The 22368-nt window shown below is 39.1% G+C and overlaps 2 protein-coding genes across 2 annotated transcripts; one reads left to right on the top strand and one right to left on the bottom strand.

The window, feature by feature from the left end:
* Positions 1-8704: 8704 nt before the first annotated feature.
* Positions 8705-11780, top strand: LOC138005217 (uncharacterized). Its single transcript, XM_068851480.1, has 3 exons — positions 8705-8981; positions 10574-10736; positions 11175-11780. Exons 1-3 carry the CDS (start codon positions 8705-8707, stop codon positions 11710-11712), a joined length of 978 nt encoding a protein of 325 aa, XP_068707581.1. The 3' UTR covers positions 11713-11780.
* Positions 11781-13947: 2167 nt separating this feature from the next.
* Positions 13948-18234, bottom strand: LOC138008903 (inner centromere protein-like). The gene is made up of 4 exons (XM_068856210.1): positions 18135-18234; positions 17930-18014; positions 17230-17424; positions 13948-17003 (listed from the first exon to the last, which is right to left on the bottom strand). Exons 2-4 carry the CDS (start codon positions 17998-18000, stop codon positions 16592-16594), a joined length of 678 nt encoding a protein of 225 aa, XP_068712311.1. The 5' UTR covers positions 18001-18014; positions 18135-18234; the 3' UTR covers positions 13948-16591.
* Positions 18235-22368: the final 4134 nt, after the last annotated feature.

The following is a 22368-nucleotide window of genomic DNA, read 5'->3' as shown; positions in this document are numbered from 1 at the left end:
CTGCACATCTCGTGGCACTCGGGTTTTCTATGAGTGATGCTTTCTAATATAGGATATTTTTGCGCAGTTTAAAACTATGTGGACAAAGCAGAACTTGGAAAGTGCTCTTGATAGTATTTTAAAGCTTTTTACAAATATTGTTCATTAATTATCTTTGAAAAATGCGTGGTTACCCCCAATTAATATATTTTCTGTTGGGATTTCAATTATTGTTAAGATCTGCTTTTCCCGCATATTAATAAGCCGCGCAAAAATACCTTTGAATTACTAGTCACCGCCCTTAATGCTTGTTTCCTAAATGTGAGCTACAACTATAAGTAAACTGACAGCAAATGTAAATGCTCTCTCCCTTGTCCTTTCACTGAGCCACAAAATTAAAATAAAAAGTTCGTGTAATCATATATGTTGCCGTGAAAGTATAAACTTCAATTTCCATACGTCGCTGATCGTTGAAAAAGGAATTTAATCAGGAAAACTATCATTAAAATGCAAAATAGAGTCTTTCTTCGATACATTAGTTTAATAATCTAGGTGAGATTTCTGATCAAGTTGACAAATTTTGATCGTTCGGTTGTGATTGAAGTCGGCAGCTGACAACAGTTTCGGCATCGGTGTCGTATCCTGCGAACAGGCGAAGAGAGAGCACTGTTTTATTGACTGTAATTTACATTTACTATTATTTTTATCCTGCATATAAAAACTGATGTTTGTACCCCCAATGTCATGTTACCTAATCTCCCCAACTAGCTATGTTGTTGTTAATTGTTACTTCATTCGTAATAAACTCTTCGATGGAAATGCATCTGTTGTTTCTAAATTCATGAATTGGACTAATTGAGTAGATTCCAGCTTTTGTCCTTGGAAACTTCCACTGCTTTTATCACCAGTGCAGTTGGTCTTGGCCATGAAGGAGTTTCCTGTAGCCCTTTGACTACTGCAATACTGCAGTATCACGCTAAATGGTAAACTACGAAACCTGAAGAATAGAGCAGTCCGATATTTTGGTGCCAATGCTTAGAGCTCTTCGAAATTTTAGGCTGGAAAAATCTAGTTAGCCAGAGACAATTGCATTAGTCATGCACAGTGGTCTTTAATGAGGCTCCTTCGGGGACAGTATCTTGTCTATATTGAATATTTGAAAAGCGCGAATCTGTTTGTAGTTTATAACATTCCGAAAGAAATGTTAATGTTCCGTTTTTTGCGGACGACTACGCTACAACGGTACAACAATCCGTTTTTTACTCCCTCAAAATATACGAAAGAAACATTCGGGTACAATCCTTAAAAGTCATAAAACTGTACGTATTCGAAACAAAGAGTTTTTTGAACCTCACATAAATTTTATGCAAAATAAATTGCCAACGCTAAATTAAATATTTACCTGAAGCCTCGTAGGCTGCTTGAACTCACCTTAAAAGTCCCTTTGATCTGAAAAAGTTTCGAATGCCGGCGTCGTCCAAAAAGTCGATGGTACAGACCACGAAGAAACTTCGAACTAAAACTTTCTTCCATCTTTGATCTCTCGCGCCGCCTTAAAAATGGCGCGACAGTTTCACGCGAACTGTAGCAAATGCCAGCGATCAATAGATCAGCAGCCGAGCAATTCAAATGTTTTAAGATCAACCGCAAGGACTTATTTCAAAACAAGGGCTTTAATATCTTTTAACTTACAGAAGTAATATTTTTATACTTTCAACTGCTCTTTTTTATATTACCTTATTAAAATATTTTTGAATTCCATCTTTTATGGTTTCTTTTTCTGCCCGAATTTTGAGCGTCTTGCCCGAAAATTTCTTTTCCCTCCCCCGCCCCCCTGGCTCGTACGCTTATGTCTGGAACAACTTACAGCTCCAAGCTAGAAAAGCAGTGGGCGTTGAAAAATCTGATTGATTAAAAATCAATTTTAGTAAGCACGGCATTCATGGAAACTGCCTTATCGCAAATTTATAAGAAAGTTTCTATATAACGCGCGCTCTCATTGGTTTAAACAGCGTGCTTTATGAGAGTACAAAGCACGGAACAAACGAAAGCTCACGCCATCATCCGCAGAAATGGCAGATGAATTTCCGAATTTTTCCTTGGGTATTATTGAAGCTGTCAGTTAAAGGCTTGCTCAGATATTCTGTCAAGTGCTTTGGATGGAAGACCTCAGCCGTCGCCCGGTCCAGCAGTTCTTTCAAGCTCCGCAGAAAGTTCTCACGCTGGAGTTCTTCATTTACAAAATTCCCAACAGGTTTTCAGATTCCAGCCGCAAGCAATGAACAGTTGGTTTTCCAATTGTCATGTCGGAAACGTGGAGGTTTTCATGGGCAACAATTCGGCCGGTTTTCACTGAACTTAATTATTTAGATTCTCTTTTTTGCTGGTTTTTACGGACTGAAACCGAACATTGAGGCACTTGTTTTTCGATAAATTCGAATTTTCTAGTATGTAATTATTCTTAATTAAAAAGGGCGTTTGCAATATGGTTTTAAGGATCGGGCTCAACATTGCAATTTGTCTATGCTTTGTCACGTTTTTTTTTTTTCCATTTGTCAAAAGACCAAATTTTCATTAATGACTCACTGAACCAAAAACCAATTCCTACGCTGAATGCTTGCACAGCTCTGTAATTGCCCAAACCTCAAACTGCTTGGTGTCTCATTTTAAGCACGGGTCGCAAATATCAGTGCAAGGCTGAGAACTTGTAGGTGAGTTTCAATTTAACTCTACAGTCACTTTCTTCTGTTAACTCTCGTTAGTGGGATGTGACGTTATTGTCCATTCGATTATTAAAAATTACAACGTGCGATCAGTGGTGACTCAGGACAAACTTATCTTGAAACTCAAAACAAGAACCGAAAATCATAGCAAAGAACTTTTTGTATCGTGAAACAACAAATCACTTGTGTGGCAAAAGGCAGTTTCAGATTTTTACACAGGTCTATTTAGTAAAATAAATTAGTTTTTACTTAATACTTCTCGCTTAACACTTCGCGTTCAAAGCGATATCATGTCACCGCCACCAAAGAATGTTATAATTTTGAATTCGTACAAAATATAAAATGTTCCCTTTTATGAATAAGCATCAAATAGCAATCCCAATTTAAGTGCAATACTCTTTGAAAATAGCCTAGAGCTTGCCTTCTTCCAACTATAAGTTCATTTTCGATGTCGTATTTATTTGGATTGTTTCTCTCTACTAAGTGCGCCAAACGCCTTTTAAGAATTATGCGCGACCATGCCGATATACACTGTAAGGTTCTTTTCTCGCTAACAAAATTTTACGGTTATTTTCTTGGTTTTTCCGCTGTCCACCACTGTTATACCCATTGATTTTCTCCTCAGCAATTTGGATTCCGAGTAGTTTACTGAGGAAACCAAAGAGGTCGATCAGCTAAAACGCCCATTTAGCCAACTGGCGACCCGCTTAGTTAAGTTAGGTGGGTAGAACAGAAGTGTCCGGCTAACCAAGACAGAGACAAAGAGGCAACATCCAGGTTAAAAAAAAGCAAAACAACCTTTTTGTCCTCTGGAACCGGAAAACAGCAATAAATGCATGGAATTGAGTGATCACGCTATCGATCGAGGTTTCCGCTTTGCGTGTGCACTTTGTTTGGAGGCCGAAAATTTCTCTCGTACATCAAGTTGCTTGTATTCCTACTCCAATATGAAAGTCACTGATATTTTTGTTCGAACTTCTTGCAGCAAATAGATCTAAAACACTAGGTTACAAATTTTTGTGACTAAAAGGTGTCTTTTAACTATGTCGAATAGTCAACCCGTTATATCCAGGGGGGCATACAAGAATTGTTTTCCCGTGATCTTTCAAATTCTTTAGCAATTCATCAATTTTGGCTAAAGATAATTTTAAAGGAAGAAATTGGATAACAACTTTGTGGAATAAAGTAAAGTAAAACCAAACTACTTTTCTTTGGAGCCTTGATGGTTTGTTTTTACTGGAGACGTAACCATTGAGCAGCGCATTCAGTATTTGTCGGTAATCAATTAGTGACCATTAGTGTTTTTTCTTCCGGGTAAACAAAATGTACCACTGAAAATCAGCTTTAAAGGCGCGACAAAAGCAAATATTATTTTTAAATCACTAAATAAACACATAAACAAACAAACAAATGTGATTCAACGAAAAAATAAATTAGTGAAAGAATGAATGAATAATTACCAATTTCCTATAAAAGGAAAGGGTGCGCCTATTAATAGTGATTACCGTCCTGTTCTTTCATTAATAATATACATGAAAAAATTACCCCATTTTGATTGGTAAGAGAAATGCAGTTTTCAGTTGACATAGTTTAGTAAAGAGGTAATTCATTGAAAAAGCCCTCGTAATAAACCAAGCATTCTGATTGGTCAATGAAGAAAGTAACTCGCAAGCCCTGGATGGCGCAATTTTTCCGTGATTGCGTGAAACACGTGCGTTGCGTCTGCTTAACTCGAATTTTTTCATGTATATTATTAAGTAATCACATGACTTTTTTCGTTCATTTTGGATTAAATAAGCACTTGTTATTTTTTCAGACTACAAATTGCACTCGCCCGAATTTTGTGCGTGTTTGAAAATTTTTACTCGTGCTTATTTGTTCCAAATTGCACTCGAAATATATTAATAATGTGATTTTTTATCCTCATACGATGCAAAATAATAGATGTCTGATAAAGGACCGCCATTGTCACGGTTCGAAGGAGTGTGGGTGGCATTAATGTCCCGAGCTTCCAAATAACTTGACTGCGTTGATGGTACCGTCTGTAGGTGGTGATAATATTCTATTTCACCTCACGCAATTGTGAAGTTAGTTTGGAAAGCATGCTCTGATCGACAAAGCAGAGTCTTCCTTTTTGTAAAGAAAAGCTACATTTTAGCAAATTGTTAGCATATGTAAGGACTCTTACCTTAACTTTGATCATCCCTGATAACACATTGGACAGGAATGTTCAAAGGCTGAGGTTTTCAATTGTAAATTTTAGTTATGCTTCACTCAGTCAAAACAAGAGTAGCAAACGTGTTTGATTATCACCCTGATTGCATTGCGAACCTTAAGTAACGTTCCGTTAAAATATGTTTTACTTAGTGAGAAAACTGCCCTAAAACAAAACATGTATCACTACAGGTCCTTATCGACTACCATCAGCTGCCATTCATGATGCAAAAATTAGCAACGAAAACTAAGATGATATTTAGTGGCCCCAATTCCCGTTGTTTCTCGAGAAGTGTAGGAACTGGACAAGGACAAGATATGTATTCATCAATATCACACTTAAACGACGATCTGCTGTCTATTCAAAGAAACAAGATAATTTACTCTAAAGTGGCCCCCTATAAAAGATCGGAGAAGACTTCATTAGGAGCTAGCAGAGCCGCCCTGGTTCGTGGGTTGAGCTTGTTAGCTGTCTACTCTGCTCCGAGGCTCTCGCCTCTCCTAAAAAACCAATGTTTGTTTGAATTGAATTAAATAAATTTGTTTTCTGTGTACAGTGCCGTCAATTAGTGCCTCAGCGAGTAGAAGACCTGACACTTAAATAAAGTTCGATAAAGTTCTGTCTTCATTATTAACTTACAGTTAATCTGTTTGAAGATATGCAGTCATGAAGGTTGCCAGATAGTGAGGAAATGATAAAAACGTAAAATCTGTTCACTTTGACAACGTTAGCAAATTTCAGCAAACCTTTAGACATCCTGAGGAGTAAGTGAAGCCATCGATTAAATAATCTGTTTGTCTTTGACGATCCCGATTTGTGTAAAAACACATTGCTTTTCAAATAAATGGATTGGAGATTTTCATTGGGATTTAGTAACTGTGGCATGTAGTTTATGGACGTCCTCGCATGTATGACAGCCGTTTAAATAATAAGCTCAGAACAAAAGTTTTACTTTCTGGTTAAAGAGAATTCTCGTTGTGTGTTAGGAACATTAAACTTAATAAAATTTGGTAATTAAAGGTTTTGACAGACCTCGTTTACACTCTTAGTATGGTAATTGAACATTTGCATTAACTTTTAAGAGCATGGGCTTTTGTCTCGCTGTTTTCTTTTCCTATATAGGAAGATGGATGGATTTTCCAAATCATAAGTTCAGGCTATTTTTTTACCGACGATCTTTCCCGGAGATCAGTTTTTAAGCCTAATCCTCAGTCTAAAAGCATTTTTTACCGTTGGGAAGACGGCCGAAAAGCTGCATGGTCTTCATTGCCCGTTCTAGTCCAGCCATACAACAGTTCTTTTGTTTTTCGGGAACCTTTAGAAAAGGCAGGTTCAGGGAAAACACAGCCGGGGACCACTGAAACTTCAAACTCTTTTACCTCTGTGTGAAACACAAAGAGGGTCTCAATGGAGACTTGTTTTGTCTTGTCACACAAGCCAAGAGGGACGGAATGCTAGAGAGTGGAACAAACTTAAGGAGTTAATTATAAAATGGTGCCGAGTATTCTGAAGTCTCTAAATACTTGCGAAATTCTCCTTAATTAATCCACGTTTCAAAATATAAAAAGTAACGCTAAATGATTTAAATTTTTTTCTTGGCTAACGGTAATTTTTTGCCATTTTCATGCTTTAACGGTTAACTTATTTTGACTTTTCACGACTAACGGTTAATCCTATTAGGGCCGTTTATACAAGAGAAAATAAGCCGCGGCTTGCATAAGACGCGAACACCCCGTAAAAATGGTACAAAATCTACGTTCACGGCTTTCTCAAGCTGCGGTTTATCCTGGCCGGGGAGTTAATACTCGTATAAACAGTTCCTTTCGCGTATTATGTACGCCGCGGCCAGAGTAAGCCTCGGCTTATTTTGTCTCGTATAAACGGCCCTAATTGAGACCCTCTTGAAAGCGCTACCAAACGCGCGAAAAAGGAAGGGATAAGTTCTGATTGTAAGCATATGACAGCGTTTGTGGGTTTATTTTCCATGCTATTGTAATCGCAACGTGGACACTCAAATTTAGCTTTAACCGCGAAACCACCGTAGTATCCGCGTTTAATTCGTCAATTGCAAACAGCAGAAAAGCATCGGTAGTTTGAGGCTTTACTCACTTGTTGTCCAATAGAAATCGTCAGAAAAAAAAAAAAAAAAAAAAAGGAAAGAAAGAAAAGAAAAGATGCAAGCCATTAGTTTTGGGTGGACCCCTTGATGCTTTACTGTGTTCAATGTGATATATAGACTCCCACGCAAGTGGTAGATTCACATACCAACGTGCGGTAATTCCATCAGTTAGTGAACAGCGGCACAGAGAGTTGACACACAGTTCTCCTCTCATTGGAGTCGGTAAGCGTCAGTTTTTCCTTTCTGTAGACTTCGTTCGATGGTTTTCAAGTTTTCGTCCAGGACATCGTATGCACGACAAGCCGGGTTCGGTGGTTTGGCCGTCTACGACTAGTTGTATATACTCTGATTCTGTCTTGTAGTTTAACACGCTGATGAAGTGAGCATCTTATCAACGAAACGCCTTTCCCCTCTTATTTACAAGCAAATATCCACAATTAATTGAGTTTACTTGTTCTGTAATTTGTATTAACAGCACGTCGAGTCTCTACGCTTGTGACATCGTTTTTTAATTTTGAATCAGTTTTCGTCTAATATTTAACGCGAGTTACCTGTTTATTTTCACGAGCGTGTGTTGGCTCTTTCTTGACTCAGCGCTTGTCGAATGTCACTTGAATTAGTAGTTCCAAAGGGTTCAGAGATCTTTCCGATGGTATCAATAACCGAGAGAACCGTTGCTCTTCAGTTTAATTTTCCGAAGTTCTGAAAGGTTTTCTAACAAGACTCAAAGTTTCGGGTAAAAGAAGAGGAAATGTGGTAATTTATAGCTCGTGGGTTGCTTGATGTAAGCCGCAACACCGGCGGGTGATATCAGCCTGCAACACATCGGCGGCGGAACCGTTTACAAAATTTGGTGGTCAAGACAATAGCTTCAGGGTCCTTCGCATGTGGCACGAAAATCCAGTCTGAACAGAAAGAAAATGCAATTAAAAAACAGGGAAAACACGTCTTATAATTAGTATCGGGTAATACAGTGAAAAGAGCTATTTTAATTTCAAACGCAAAGAAAGAAACTCTAAAAACGAGGCGAACAATGCAATGAAAAAAGAGTGCGTTATAACAGGCCGGCACGTGCAGGCGATCATGGTTTATAAATTACTAAATAACAAAAATACTGTAAAAAACGTTCAGCCCGCTAAAATTTCAGATTTTTACGCATGCCAATCGTTTGTGGTAGTCGTACGTTTCCTTTCCCGCGCGTCTTATTACCTCTGAGATACAATTAATATCATCCTAACTTCGTTTCCTCGATGGTACTGTAAGTTGCGGGTACTCGTTTTTCCCGTTGATTTATGACCCAAGCGTGAAGCTCAAAGTACGGACCTCGGTTAGAAATAGGTATTATTATATGATTAGCTCCGTGAGCTGGCAAGATGAACCAAATTGCGCGCTGTGATTGGTTACCCGAGCGGGCTTGCCCGCTCGGGATTTCTCGCTTGGTCCCGTTTGGTGTTTTAAGTCATATAATAAATCCTTTCTTGACCATGGCCTCGTCTCGGACCATAAACACGCTAAAAAAAAACTTGGCCAATATCCAGCAATCTTGACCGAACAAGCTTGGTCAATAGCCCATACATATACATCGTCTTTTCTGTTCATTTTTAGATATATCGACACACCGGCTACTGAATTGAAGTTTTAAAAAGTGCTTTTCATAGTTCCTTTATTATGGATGCGAGAAAGGACCAAGCTCCAGTACAGACTTGGGTTGAAGCAGACGGCTCAGTGAACTTTGAAAAGCCATGCAATGACAAACATAATTACAAGATGGCTTTTCTACTTTCGACGATAGCGGTTCTCTTGCTAAGCGTTGCGGTTTCATTGAGTGTGTATTTTTCAGCTGCACAGAAGTCAATTTTGGCTGAGCTTAATCTGGAAGAGGGCGAAAGTCTGACGTATCGAGTGGATCATGATATACAGGTGCAGGGAAGCAATGTTCAAAACGGTGCGTTTCATTTTATTTCTATTTTTTTTCAATAGATGGCCTCAGCTTGACACTCTTACTAAGCTTAGAGTCATCCCAATTCTCTACAATTAACTTTGGATGTATTTCATCTAACGCAACGCAAGAGAAACTTTGCAGAAGGCTGCATTGTTTTGCCATTTTTAATACTTTCAATAGTGACCACGGTTAGAAATTTTGTAATCGACATTGTAAGGACAAAAGCATTTCCTTAACATTTTAAAATCACCCTTTCCTTTTGAAGGAACACTTAAAAACATTCCGTCGAGTACATTAAAGGCAATATTTGATCACTCCACGCACGTCACTGAAATCTTGTTGAACTCTAACTTACGGTTTCGACATTTCTGCTCGGCTTCTTTGTTTTTTCTTTAGACTACGAACATCCCGAAGCGTGGGGACTCCTTGCTGGGTTAGAAAAATGCAGATGCTTACTTATAAACCTTTCCAAAGAAAAAATAGCTTTGCTTAGAACAAAGTTAGCAAAAGGGGTTAAGAGGGACGGTAAGCTATCGTTGGCTGGCTCTGCAGAGTCTAACGTTATGTCAGTAGTATTTAAATAGTCCAAAAAATAAAGAATTTCCTTTTGAAATTTGTGGACTTTGGTCGTCGCAACAAGATTGGGAGGAGGGGGTCGGGGTGGTGAACACTACCTCGCGATGCTCAACAATAATGTCTTCCCCCATCTTGTTATTATTGACGGACTTAAAAGTGATTCCCTTGTTTTGCACCGCGCATCTCATACTGCGCATAACATTGCAACTCGGAGATCGCGGCGTTTCACCCCGGCCATCTGAAGAGACGCAATAAAGGCCGCTTTTTGCTGTTTAAGAGCTTTTAAGAGCAATCATGATAACTCTTCTCTGTCAAGAAGGTGTTGTTTTGGAACTCGCCCCAGTCCTTTCGCGGAAAATGATTATTTTGAAGCCGAAATTACCCCTTTGCCATGCATTACCATAGTGTTGCGAAGAAACGAGCAGGGTCACCCCCCATTTTTAATGGTTCTATTTACCCGTAATAGGTACACGGAAAACATATTTTAAGGAGAAAAAAGTTGGATAGTAGAAGTTGTAGTATTTAGATATAAATGACGTGAAACTGAATTTGGAGCCAGACACTGAGTGCAAGGTGAAGACTGTATACAGCGGTCCAATTTGCTTACATTTCTTTGCAAGATTGAGCAATTTGAAATAACTTTACTTAAATATCATAGCCCGGACAAACAAATAAGTTCAAGCTTTCAGTAATACTCAATAGCCTTTACTACACGACATCATTTTTTCCGGTTGATCCAGTTTCGAACGCGTCTCGCGTAATTCGGTAACAACACTTAGTATAAAGGGCATACAGCGCGAGTACAAGCACGGTGACCCCATCTTTTAATTGCATTTTTAAAATATCCTGTATATGAATATTAATTGTGCCAACTTTGAAAAAAATCTGGATTGTACGTCATTTTCAAGGGAATACCTTAAAAGCCATTAGGCTGAGGCGAGCTGGGGCTCAGATCCATCGCGACCGTGACATTCACGTGCTTCTGAATTTCTGCATGATTACTGTTTTTTTTGTTGCAGCTGCAATTCGCCTACTTGTCGGCATAGTGGTTCATAACAAAACGTCAGAGGAGTACTGGTTTCTTATTAAATTCAACTTGTCCCACGTTGGGGGAGATGTGGAGATCGGAAGCATGAAGATGTTGACAGAGTACTTCCTGGTTCGACTTCCTCTCGCTGCAAGGTAAATTTTCACCAGAGCCTGTTATTGTAGATCCATTTCGTCGGATCACTGAGACACTGTGAATGTGATTCTTCATAGATATTCACGCCTGGTAAGCTAGTATTTATTAGAGAAACTGCCATATTTTTATTCGTTTCTTCTTCTTCAAGAAACTGCATATCGCCCATTTTGAACCTTTGTTATCGCGCAAATTTGACAGAATTGTAGTTACCTTCCTAGTCAGGATTCAAAATATATTCCTGGGCGAAAATATGGATTTTTGATTGACTGGATACTTCTTGAGTAATTAATGATTACGATATTAAGGTTGGTAGTAAGGTTTTGAAGAAATCTGGGGAGAAACTTGTGTAAGGACAGTTTGTATTATTGGGTGACTTACCGTGCGTCCAATAACGTTTACGAAGAGACAACTGTGTTAATATGCTCTTCTTTATTCAGAACATCAAGCAACAAAACCACTTGCTCCTTTGAGGTTTACGGTAATCCCCAGACGAATACAGAACTCATTCGCCTCTTTTATGCCACTCTCGAGCAACTATTTCCAAGTTTAAAACGTGAACTATACGAGAACGTGGATGGACAAGAAGCAACCAAATCAAAACCTCTTTACCCAGAAGACTCTCCTTTGCTACCTGGATCAGTGAAAATGCACCGAGAAGCAAACACGTCAGATGAGAACACACTTGTGATAAAAAATCATTTTGATCGTAAGAACTTCATTGACATGTCACCAGACATCGATCTCGACTTGAAATATACTGACATTGCACTCATTAACAAGAGCAACGGGATGATGTCAGAGAGCCACTTGAATCTTTCAAAACAGTTGAATTTCGGCGAAGAAATGCGCAACAACGCCAACCTTAACATTAATCAGAGGAAAATTACCCTGACGAGCCATGCGTCGCGAGTTGAAGGCTTTTTCTGGAATACGAGGAGTCCAAGACGATTGCTGTTCTCTTGTTCACGAAGCTAGCCGTTCCTAAATCAAATGTCACCTTTTCTGTCAATGACAAACCTGAAGCGGGATTACAGCCAAACGCAAGTAGTCGTGACTTTCCCCCTCCCTCTCCCAGCCAACGGCAAAATTTTACCGGAAACTTGCCGAGCATTTCCCTACAACGCTCACGTAGAGCAGTCAGAGGTGTTTCATGGAAATATACGGAACCAATTAGTTTAAGAGTTAAGCACTCGTTTACTTTGTTTCAGAAGAAAGTAATCGGTGTTAATGTGAAAGGTGAGGGAAGCGTTTGGTTGGAGCCTAGGCATGGCGAAATCGGAGTCACATTTGGTCTTTCCATCGGGGGAAGATACATTCTCGTCCCCATCGCCCTTTTCGTTTCTCTTAGTCGGCGGGGGCCTTGGCACGAGAAAACGAAGGGCTCTGGAGACATAGGATTTTCGAATTTTTTGATTGGCTAATGGAAAACAAAGAGATACTAAGCGGAAGTGAAAATGTTCATGTGTATTAAAGGGGCTAGGTCAGGCTATTTTAGGTAATTTTGTTCAATTTTGTTAATTATCAGCTCCAAACGTCAAATTGGCAGAGCAAGAGTCTTTCATTTGCAAAATCAAGGCCACATAACTACTGAGAATGATTTTCCAGCGGTGTAAATGACATTTTGATATAAACTGATATAAATTTGCAAAAAGGTGGGCCGACGTTTTTCAAATTTATCGAAATCAATCCATTACAATCCTCTCCAGTTTTGTCCATCCATGTCCCTTCTTGGCTTCCCGGTTTTTTGTTAGAGTTCTTCTATAGTTTTGAACAGTTATTTTGATGTTTTAGTTAATTCTACGACCATTCGATTAGTGCTGAAATTGCCTAAAATTGCGGGACCTAGCCCCTTTAAAAAGAACAGCGGTGCGTTCAACATGGAAGACTTGGGAGAAGACTCTCCCAAAAAAAATATGTTCAACGTTCCCATAGTTGTCGTTGTTGTAACAAAACGGTTTTAGTTAAAAGGCCATCCGGTTGATATTTTCGGGGAAAAAAGCATTAAAGAGCCGGAATTGTTAAACGTGCTTCAGAAAAGAAATTAAGTATGACGATGGTTTGCCGAAAAAACTCTGCCAACCGTGCTTCAGGAAGGTGAAAAATATTATAGAATTCCGCGCTTTGTCACTGGCAACACTTTCTGCACAGGAATTGTTGATTGGAGAGACTCGTATGAAGCGAGTCCGTGGCTCGCAACAGGTTGGAGAATCACCTTCTTCGAGTCAACAGGCGAAAAAGACTAGCTTGAACCGCGAAAATATCGAAAGTGTTCACAGTGTTCGGATGTGCCTCTTTCTGCTTTTTGTGGAGGGCGATCAACATCACCCCTCTCAGTTTAGACCTATTGCTCCCAAGAATATCACTACTGCACCACGGCGCCTTCCAGAATTTTTGCAAGGTGATAAAGAAAGACATGATGCAACTAAGATTCAAGTGTCTGAGAGTCCTGCCGACCGGTCTATTCAAGCCGACAACATGAGACAAAGCGGCTTACGAAAATACCATGTGCGTGAAATACTATTGACTTTCGACTTATAATTATACTGTATTCTTAATTATAATTGCTATATCTCACCGAATTCATTGTACTGCAATATAATTCAGTATTTCCTGACCATCAGAATTATTAGTGACCGTAAATTGTAACAGTTTCTCAAGTAAAATGCATATTATAATTATACTAATTATTCATTCTGTTGTCAAACATGCTGAGTTCACTGATGTGTTTGTCCCCCAACTTTGAACCATTGTTTTTCTCTTCCCTTCAGTTTACCTGGGAAAAGTTGTACAAGACACAGTCTTCACGTGACATGGGCACCCTCTTCTATTTCAGACAAAGGTTCGGACAGACAAATGTTCCCCCACAAGTGTAGAAGGTGCGGAGGCCCTTATGCTTCAGGTAACACGTGCACACATTTGCGAAGCCTTCATGGCATGGGCTGGAATGGAAACCCTTGAATCAAGGCCATCAAATCTGGAAATACCACCACAATCTGCAATCTGCAAGGATTGTGGGAGGTGGAGGAAGCCCAGCGTGTAGAGTCAGAACAGGTTTCCAACCACAAGCAGTCACAAACAAACCAAAATCTGTACAGGCCAGGTAATAAAACTTTACTGCTGCTCATGACAACTAAGGGAAATATTTTTTCATTAAACAGGAATCAAGCCCAGAAACAAATACCAAAGAGGTTGTTTGCATAACCCCTCAAATACTAAAACTGTTGATATTTATTTATCACACTGTAAAATCCTTCACAAGTCCACTGTTATGGGTTATTATAAATAATAATAGTATTATTGGTGGCCCTTTTTTTAAGGAGAGCCACTAGAGAAAAGGATTTCTTAAGAAAAGTGCTACATATTATTGGCCTGTAATATTTAACAATATTATTTAACCATGTACTGATGATTATTCTGCATTTGATTTAAGGTACTACAGTTCTGCTATTAAAGCAGAGCCAAGAGTTACATTGTAGTAACACAGTGCCTTCCTGTTGCTGCTGGTCAAATTGTTGACAATGACTCTGCGAGGACAGAAAAACCAGCCCCAACTGAGGCTGCAGTTCAAGTCACAGCTGTGATGAACACAAACAGCGCCCAAAATAAACTACAGATAGGTCAACTGGTAGCGTGGCCAAATAAAGATATGGCAATCTTTCAAAGTCGTCGTCGGTCACGTCACTAGTAAACATTAAGCTAACGTGACTAAATGAATACGCGGACGTCAATTACGTTTAATTACGCGAAGAAAAAAATTGACAAGTGTGTTTGGTCATTAAAGGGCGTTGTTTAAAGAGACTAGAAACTTGGTTTTGGAATGTTATGTTGATGGAATTATTGACGAAGACGATTTTATGCTTCTTTACGACATTAATATGTCAAAAAATCCCGAGTTCCTACACGAAAACTACGAACTCTTTAACTTCGATGCCTTGGACCCGGTCGAGTGTGTAGCCGACTTTCGTGTCGAAAAGCAAGATATTCCAAGGTTGGCTGATGCTTTGGGTATCCCTCCGGTCATCAAGTGCCAGCAAAGGAGTGTATGTGATGGTACTGAAGGACAGTATGCTTCTGCGTCGTTTTGCTTATCCCTGCCGCCTCAGTGATATGATTGCACGATTTGGACGTCCTGTTCCCGTTATAAGCATGATCACCAAAGAAGTTATGAATTTTATTTACAACAATCACCAACAGAGACTAACCTAGTGGAATCAATTCCTTTTAAGCCCTGCCTCTTTGCAAGAGTACGCAAATGTGTCCCCAATTAGCGTTCCAGCGCTAGAACGACTAGACACTTAAATAAGAAAAGTTCCAAAAAAAAAAAAAAAAATGCAATTCACCGTGCTGGCGCTGCTCTTGATAATTGTTTCGGATTCATAGACGGAACTGTGCGTGCAATCAGTCGTCCAGGAAAAGACCAAAGGCTAGTTTACAACGGACACAAAAGGGTGCATGCCCTTAAGTTCCAGTCTGTGAGTTTGCCTAATGGAATCATTGCCAATCTTTTTGGCCCAGTAGGTAAGAGTGAATTTCTACTTACATACCTCAGCTCACTCCCCTTTGTAGACACCAATGATTTTAATATTTTGTTTTAATTAACTGTTGGCAATGATGAATTTTTAACAAAATTGAAGGGCATTGCTTGGGAAGCATAAAGCCTTGAAGTTCACTGAAAGATAAAATTAAATGATAAAAAATGGACCACCTGCGGTGATCGAGTGTACCTGTTCCCTCAGAGAATGTAGCCCATTAGGGTCCTTTTAAGGCATCTATGATTGTCAGGTCTTATGTTTAAGAACATGTGACCTGTGTGACATATATTCATCTTTGCATGATAATTTTTCTTTTCAGAGGGGAAGATGCATGATGCAGCTATGTTGGCAGAGTCAAGTTTTCTGCGTGACTTAAACATGTATGCATTTTCACCCATGGGAGTACCCCTATGCATATATGGTGATCCAGCATATCCATTAAGGATACATTTGCAAGCCCCATTCAGAAACACAGCAAGACTCACTCAACAAATGGAGTTGTTCAACAAGTCAATGAGTAGAGTGCGAATGTCAGTGGAGTGGATTTTTGGGGACGTCATAAATGATTTTAAATTTCTTGACTTCAAGAAAAACTTGAAGATTGGTTTGAGTGCTGTAGGAGAAATGTACATTGTAGGTGCCATATTACGGAACTGTCTGACATCCCTATATGGTAACCTTACGTACAGCTGAATATTTTGATGTTCAGCCACCAAAATTGGAAGACTACTTACGCTAACTGCATGGAAGACTACTACATAGACTGAATAAGGTCTAAGAGACATCAATAACAAAGAAACTATGTCTATAGTAGTTACTAAGAATGCTACAGGAGCTTTTGATTCATTTCTGTGGTCTTATTTGTAATATAAAAAGTAGAAAGAATTTTATAAGACCATCATTAACAATGAATATGAGGTGATTCTAGCTAGCCTGGCCTAATGGTGTTTGTGTTTTTTTTGCCATATATCTGAACACGATAAGTTTTTATCAAATATTAGCTTTTTAGGCAGTTCACTCAAGCACAGTAATAATTAATAATATTATTTTACTGCCATCCAAAATAATTTATCACATGCATAAAAATATCTCAACAACTTAATTGCATTGACATAACAGTACAAAATTTGGTTTTTCATGGCTGTTAGGAAGAATTCAATGACAAGTTCATCATCAGCTCAGAAAGATAAAAAAATTACTTTTTTTCTACTTTCTCGAAAAGTTTCAACAAAAGATCAGCTTGCTGTTGCTGTTGTTGCTGGAACAGCATTGCAAAACCTTGCATTTGTTGTTGTTGTTGCTGTTGCAACAATTGCAAAAAATCATTGTTTTTTTTGTTCAAGCTCCAACTGAGCCTTCCATAGCTCCATCTCTTCTGCCCTCCCCTGTCTTTCTTTTCCGCTCTTTTCGCGCAGGAAGGCCACGGTCTCACTTCCAGTAGAGCGTCTTTTTTTAGGTTGTTTGCAGTCCACAGAATTTTCTTTTTCATCCTCTTTCCTTCTCTTTGTGGTCCCCAGACTCTCCATGGCCATCTTCCTTACCTCTTCTGCCTTTTCCCTCTCTGCCATGTCATCTTTCCTATTCATGTTTTTTTTGTGGATTTCGTCAGAAGCACCCTCTTTCTCAATGAGATATTCAAGTGCCTCTTCTACTTCTGATCTTGTGGGCGAAATGCCACTTGCCTTTTCTTCATTTTTTATTTTTACTCTCATCCTTTCTGCAAGGAGGTTATATCTGTAACAAGAAGTAAAGGAAATTTTTCAGTTTCACGAAAAATTCCTCTCACAGGTTAGCTACAAACAATCTGACTATCTATGCAAAATGGTTTGTGTGGCACACCAAGGGCATTTAAAGTTAAGTACATTGCATTACATTTTTATTTTTCGTTTGTTTTTGTTTTGTTCACTTTTGAGCATGATATAGAGGTATTAAATTTCACTTAGAAAATGTGTGATCCTACCTGTCTCTTACCGCCCTTTTGTCTACTCTAAATGGGACATCGATATCCTTCACAGCAACAAGGGCTTCAGCACCTGCTGCCCATTTAGCACTTCTCTGAGTGGTTCCCTTTTTTATATCGGTAAATGGGTCAGTTGTTATAATTTCTCTGCATAACATATCATGCTTTTCTGTCCACACCATGTTCCTTTTGAAACTAAAAAGAAAAAAGCAAACAAAACTTTTATTCTATGCAAGATAATTATAGTCTGGCTGGTCGGGTTAAAAAAAAATGGTATATGTAGAATAGTACTGAATTTGTAAGTTTCCTCGTCTGTTAATTATAACACTGCCCGATTGGAATGCAATTAATCCAGTGGTTTGTTATTGCACTGTAACGTGCGGTTGCAAGAAACAACTAGCGATTCCCAAACTACGAACGAAATGAGAAATTATACGGGAACAACGCTTAAAATTAACGGAAAGCCAGCCGAAAAACAATAACCACACGAGAGGTTATTTTGCGCATTTAGCCGGTAGGTTACATAACTCGGAAGTTTCGTATAGATGAGCAAGAAAATTCGAAAAGCGCTAGTTACAATAATTTACAATGCCAATGGTTTCTTTCTCCTTTCAAAACTACATATCACTTGTTTAAACTAAGACAGCCATTAAAACACTAAATGATAAATAGTCTAAAACATAGGAAAAATTAAGCAAACCTTGGAGGACAACAAGTGCTTTTTACTGATGAATTCTCCGCCATAATTTTCAATGATGAATTCTCCGCCATAATTTTCGGCACGGCTAAAAAGTAAACAAACAGTGACGGTGATTTTTCGACTCAATAATTGAGTTACATGGATTTATGATAATAAATCAACATTCTTTGGTATTAATAATGGGTTCTATTTAGTTTTCTCTTACTTTAAGGAAACTTAGTATCGAAAAATAGACTGCCGTTTCAACGAAACGGTACTTGCCGCAGTTTGTCGTCGGGAACGTCGACAAGACGATAGGCCAGAACGGTAACCCGGGGCAACCAAAGTTAATTATGCAGGCATGCACTTCCGGTCCACGTCCGCCTCCCCCAGCCACTGCAATGCTGTTGTAACAGACCTGCTGCTGCTATTAAAAATGTTAATGAAGGGACGGAAATCGCGAAAACACAACATACACACATGAAAGATGGAAGCAACAGCTGTATACAACAAATTTCAGTGGGGAAAAACAATAGTAAGGGATTCCTGTGCTTATTCTTTCAGTTTCTCAAAAAGAAGAATTTGTGTAGATGTTAAAAAAGTGGTGGATGTGATTGATGTTATTGTAAAAATTGTTCCACTACGTGTAGATGACAGGGCTCAAAGTTAGCGACCAAATGGTCGCACATGCGACTAAATTTTTGGTTGTGCGCCTAAAAAATCATGTTTGATCGCACTCGCGCGCCTTAAAAGCTCAAGTACAGTGCAACTGAATTGCTTCTCTGCTTTTTCTCACCTGACTACAGTGTATACTTGCGTATTCCGAGTGGTACGTCATGAAACAGAAAGATCAATCAACAGGTATAAACACATACATAACAAAATCTGGCCCCAAATATTTTCCTTTCATCTGTGTGTTTATATGTCGTCAGTTTTCTCAACAAATTCCCCCAACGCCGGTGAAGGTCCATTTTCCTGTTGTTGTGTCATTCCATCCATACTCTTTTGTTAAAACTCTGCTGACACATGCAAATGAAGACTACGAATAAAGCACATGCTTATTGCGCATGTTAACGGTTTGTGATAGTGGAAGGTCAAGAGAGGGTCAACAATATGAGCCTTATTCTTCAACGTAAGAAAATTGTTTTAAAAAGTTAAGTCATCGCGGTTATATTGTCTTGTATTCAATAATTTTCTTATAAAAAGCCAGCCTTCACATTCTACAAAAGTGAATAAATCTGCCTCGAATGATACTGCATCACTATATCAGTCTGCGATAAAGCTAGAGAGGATGAGCTAACGAGCAAGAAAAGAAAATATGCAAATTTCAAAGAGCGGGCTGAAACGAATTCGAGTAGCTAGAAGGGGGTTCAGAGAAAGAATTTATGCACTGCAGATACTGTAAAGTTTTCCCCGTGCATTCATCCGCTTCATCCTAATCTTAGTCAATGGTTCCCTGCTAGCAGGGGTCTCTTTCCTTTTGTGTTCACTGGGCTGACGAGTGCGGGAAAAGAGACCTCTGCCATGGGTCGAAAGCATGAGCGGCGGTTACGTAGCGACGAAATCCTCACGTCATGCTTCATGTTGTGCTGGCTCACTTAACAACAGCGGAATCACTCTAAAGGAATGCGCGAGACATAGCGGCCTACAACAACGACGTCAAATGCGCAGAATTTATTTGCCATTTGCGACATCATAAAGTCTGATCTTGGTAACCTGATGGAATCATTGAAGTACGCGTCTATTATCAGTTATGAAGTTGTGTATCTATTCCGGTTTTCAAGTGTATTTTCTTTGGTTACAAGTGTGCATTGAAAAAATACATAATGTTCAAACTTTTCTGTTATTTCGAATGTACTTAAACAACATGTAATAATAGTTTGTTATTGAAATTGAGAAGTCAAGTTGATTTAAAAACTACAAGTCAGAATTTTATCGCTTTCTCAAACGAAAAGTAAGTCAGCCTTACTAGTTATAACAACAAACACGGCACTAAAATAAAATACAAAACTGAAGATGACGTAATCGTAATGTCTTACGTTCTGCTTTTCCGTTGGAACAGGTGCTCCCAGTATTTTAAGCTGTGCTCCTAAAAATATACACTTGGTAGCACAAGTGCTCCCAAAGCCAAAACTAAACTTTGAGCCCTGAAATGTTGTCTGTCAAATCCGGTTTCTGGTTGAATCTGTTTTTACCTATATAGCTAGGGTAAATATGCATTCTACCTTAGTTTAAAACAGCTATAAACCTCCAAAAAGCTCTGTTTTACGAATCAGCTCAATGTTTGGTGTCATCTTATCAGTTTCTGTATTCAAACACTTACCCAATCAGCCTCAACATTGCGACATGGTAAGGGAACAAATTTAAAGAACTGTACTATGTACTTACCGGTCCTCGAACTTGGACCCTCTAGATTTAAAGTCGTGTGTCTTGACCACTACACTACAACACAGCTTTTTTTTTTATTTGAAGAAGCGACGCGGCCATGTTGAATGTTTACGTGGTAAAGGTTGGATCTGAATTTGTAACGTCATCGGATTTGACTGTCCACACCATTCCAAATTCTTTGCGTATTCTAAACTTTCCACTTTGGAGATTCGATTAAAAAAGTTGCCGATTCGCATGTCTGATTCACCGGATACGTATGGACGGAAAGGCGAATCCGCGAAGAAAATGTTGCCGATTCAAAAATATCCGGTTCGCGTGGAGGCAACCTAATGCATTTTTTACGAAAAATTGATCTATAAGTGACGTTATTCAGTTCCATACAAACATATACATATCTATTGAAAAAATAATCTTTAATTTTAACTGACTATGTGGAGCGACTGAGCTATTAACAAAGAGGCTAAGCTAAGCTCCTGAAGCTGCTGCCTATAAAATCTGGAATTCCGTCAGGGTTTCGCATTCTAGTGAAGTGCATTAATTTGACGGTTTTCTCTATATTTTTAGGGGATTTCTGTGCCCGTGTTCTTTCTAAGACTTGGGGCTAATTTCAGTCTGAGATTCTCAATTAACGGTCTCCTGGACTTTCCTCAGAATCTGAATTCACTCAGTCCAGCAAAGTTTGCTGTGGAGGTAATTATAATATCGTTTTTTTTCTCGTTAGTGCCTCAGCTGAAGAACTAAATATTGGTCGAGGCGAGTATGGAGCCAATTTTAACAGCTTGAGAACGAACGCAAATGGTGAATTTTTTTTCCTTTGTAGCTAGGTAACTTCAGGTCAAGGCATCATCACCATGCTGGTGAACGCAACAATAAATCTCTTATTAGCTTATTTTGTGCGTTTCCCCAGTGTTTCCTTGTCTCTTGAGATTGGTTGCAAACCTCGTAATACAATAGGTTTTGTATTCAAAGTAATCAGTTATGTAGCAGTTCTCGTAACGTATAATATGATTGGCTCGATAACCAAGCCAAAAATGAAAGGCTAAACAATTGAAGCAATGACTTAGACTTCAAAACAATAGGAACTGCTTGTAATACCAAACGATCGCAGGTTACGAGAGCTGCTACATTACCGTAGTAATGGACTTTTTTCTAGCATTAGTCCACTGAGCCAGAGGGGTGCTTTCAAACAGATGAATTTACTTATGTTCCCTAAAAAATAAATGATAAAAGATGAAGCAAATATACATTTCTTTCATTCATCGAGTGCTTCACAGAAAAAAATGAGCTCAACAAATTGACCTGCTCCCAACTGTGTGGCTTCATGTGCATAGCTCAGTTCAGTGGTAAAGCATTGCTCCGGCATCTCAGAGGTCATAGGTTCGAACCCGTTAGAGCCACCTGAATACTTCAGGTGTTTATCACGCAAATCACGGACTTCCGGCTGGTCTACGCACGCTCAGAAATTCGAAACAGTTGTTAGCAACGGTTACAAAAATGGACCTTCACTACGACTGCGTATAAATTAGAAGTGGCCAGAGTCTTAAAGTGAAGCCAGAGTCCGTGTTCTTGCTGCTGACCAAAGAAAAGCGGATTCTGGGGACGAAATTGATGGATTGATAGCTCAAATGGTTGAGCAGAGTCGGTTGAGCACTGAAGTGCTGCGCATGCGCAATCTCGAGTCTCGTTCAAGCTTGTTTTTAGGCTACTCTCGCAATTGTCCAAGTTACATCTTTAACTTAGAATTAAATACCCTCAGTGCAAGTATATGAAACTTCATATATTCTCTATCACACTTCCAAAAATCTTAGTTATTATTATTTTTCATCAGATTGAGCCCTCTTGTGAAGTTACAGTGAGTAGTGAAGCCTATGTTTCGGCCTATTTTATTCGAGCTGGTGCATATGGAGATGGTACATTATTACGCGCAGGTTTGCCTGTGGTCCTGTCCTACCAAGCGACCCGCTCTCCTGGAAGGAAGTGGTGTGTGCAGCTATATGGTCGGATGACGGCGTTGGAATTGAGGGCCGGAATTTTCTACCAATGGAGACGGTGGCTGTGGGGTTGGGGAACAG

This window comes from Montipora foliosa, chromosome 6, assembly GCF_036669935.1.
Source record: "Montipora foliosa isolate CH-2021 chromosome 6, ASM3666993v2, whole genome shotgun sequence".
Taxonomy (NCBI): domain Eukaryota; kingdom Metazoa; phylum Cnidaria; class Anthozoa; order Scleractinia; family Acroporidae; genus Montipora; species Montipora foliosa.
Note: the sequence above shows the minus strand (reverse complement) of the source record. Positions and strands in the feature narration are given on the sequence as shown.

What these genes read in the sequence shown, in the direction of transcription:
- LOC138005217 (XM_068851480.1), top strand. Translation starts at nt 8,705, where the DNA reads ATGGATGCGAGAAAGGACCAAGCTCCAGTACAGACTTGGGTTGAAGCA. An exon ending in GGGAAGCAATGTTCAAAACG is followed by an intron (nt 8,982 to 10,573) that starts GTGCGTTTCATT and finishes TTTTTGTTGCAG; the next exon opens with CTGCAATTCGCCTACTTGTC. An exon ending in CGACTTCCTCTCGCTGCAAG is followed by an intron (nt 10,737 to 11,174) that starts GTAAATTTTCAC and finishes TTCTTTATTCAG; the next exon opens with AACATCAAGCAACAAAACCA.
- LOC138008903 (XM_068856210.1), bottom strand. Translation starts at nt 18,000, where the DNA reads ATGGCGGAGAATTCATCATTGAAAATTATGGCGGAGAATTCATCAGTA. An exon ending in AGCACTTGTTGTCCTCCAAG is followed by an intron (nt 17,425 to 17,929) that starts GTTTGCTTAATT and finishes TTTTCTTTTTAG; the next exon opens with TTTCAAAAGGAACATGGTGT. An exon ending in AAAAGGGCGGTAAGAGACAG is followed by an intron (nt 17,004 to 17,229) that starts GTAGGATCACAC and finishes TTCTTGTTACAG; the next exon opens with ATATAACCTCCTTGCAGAAA.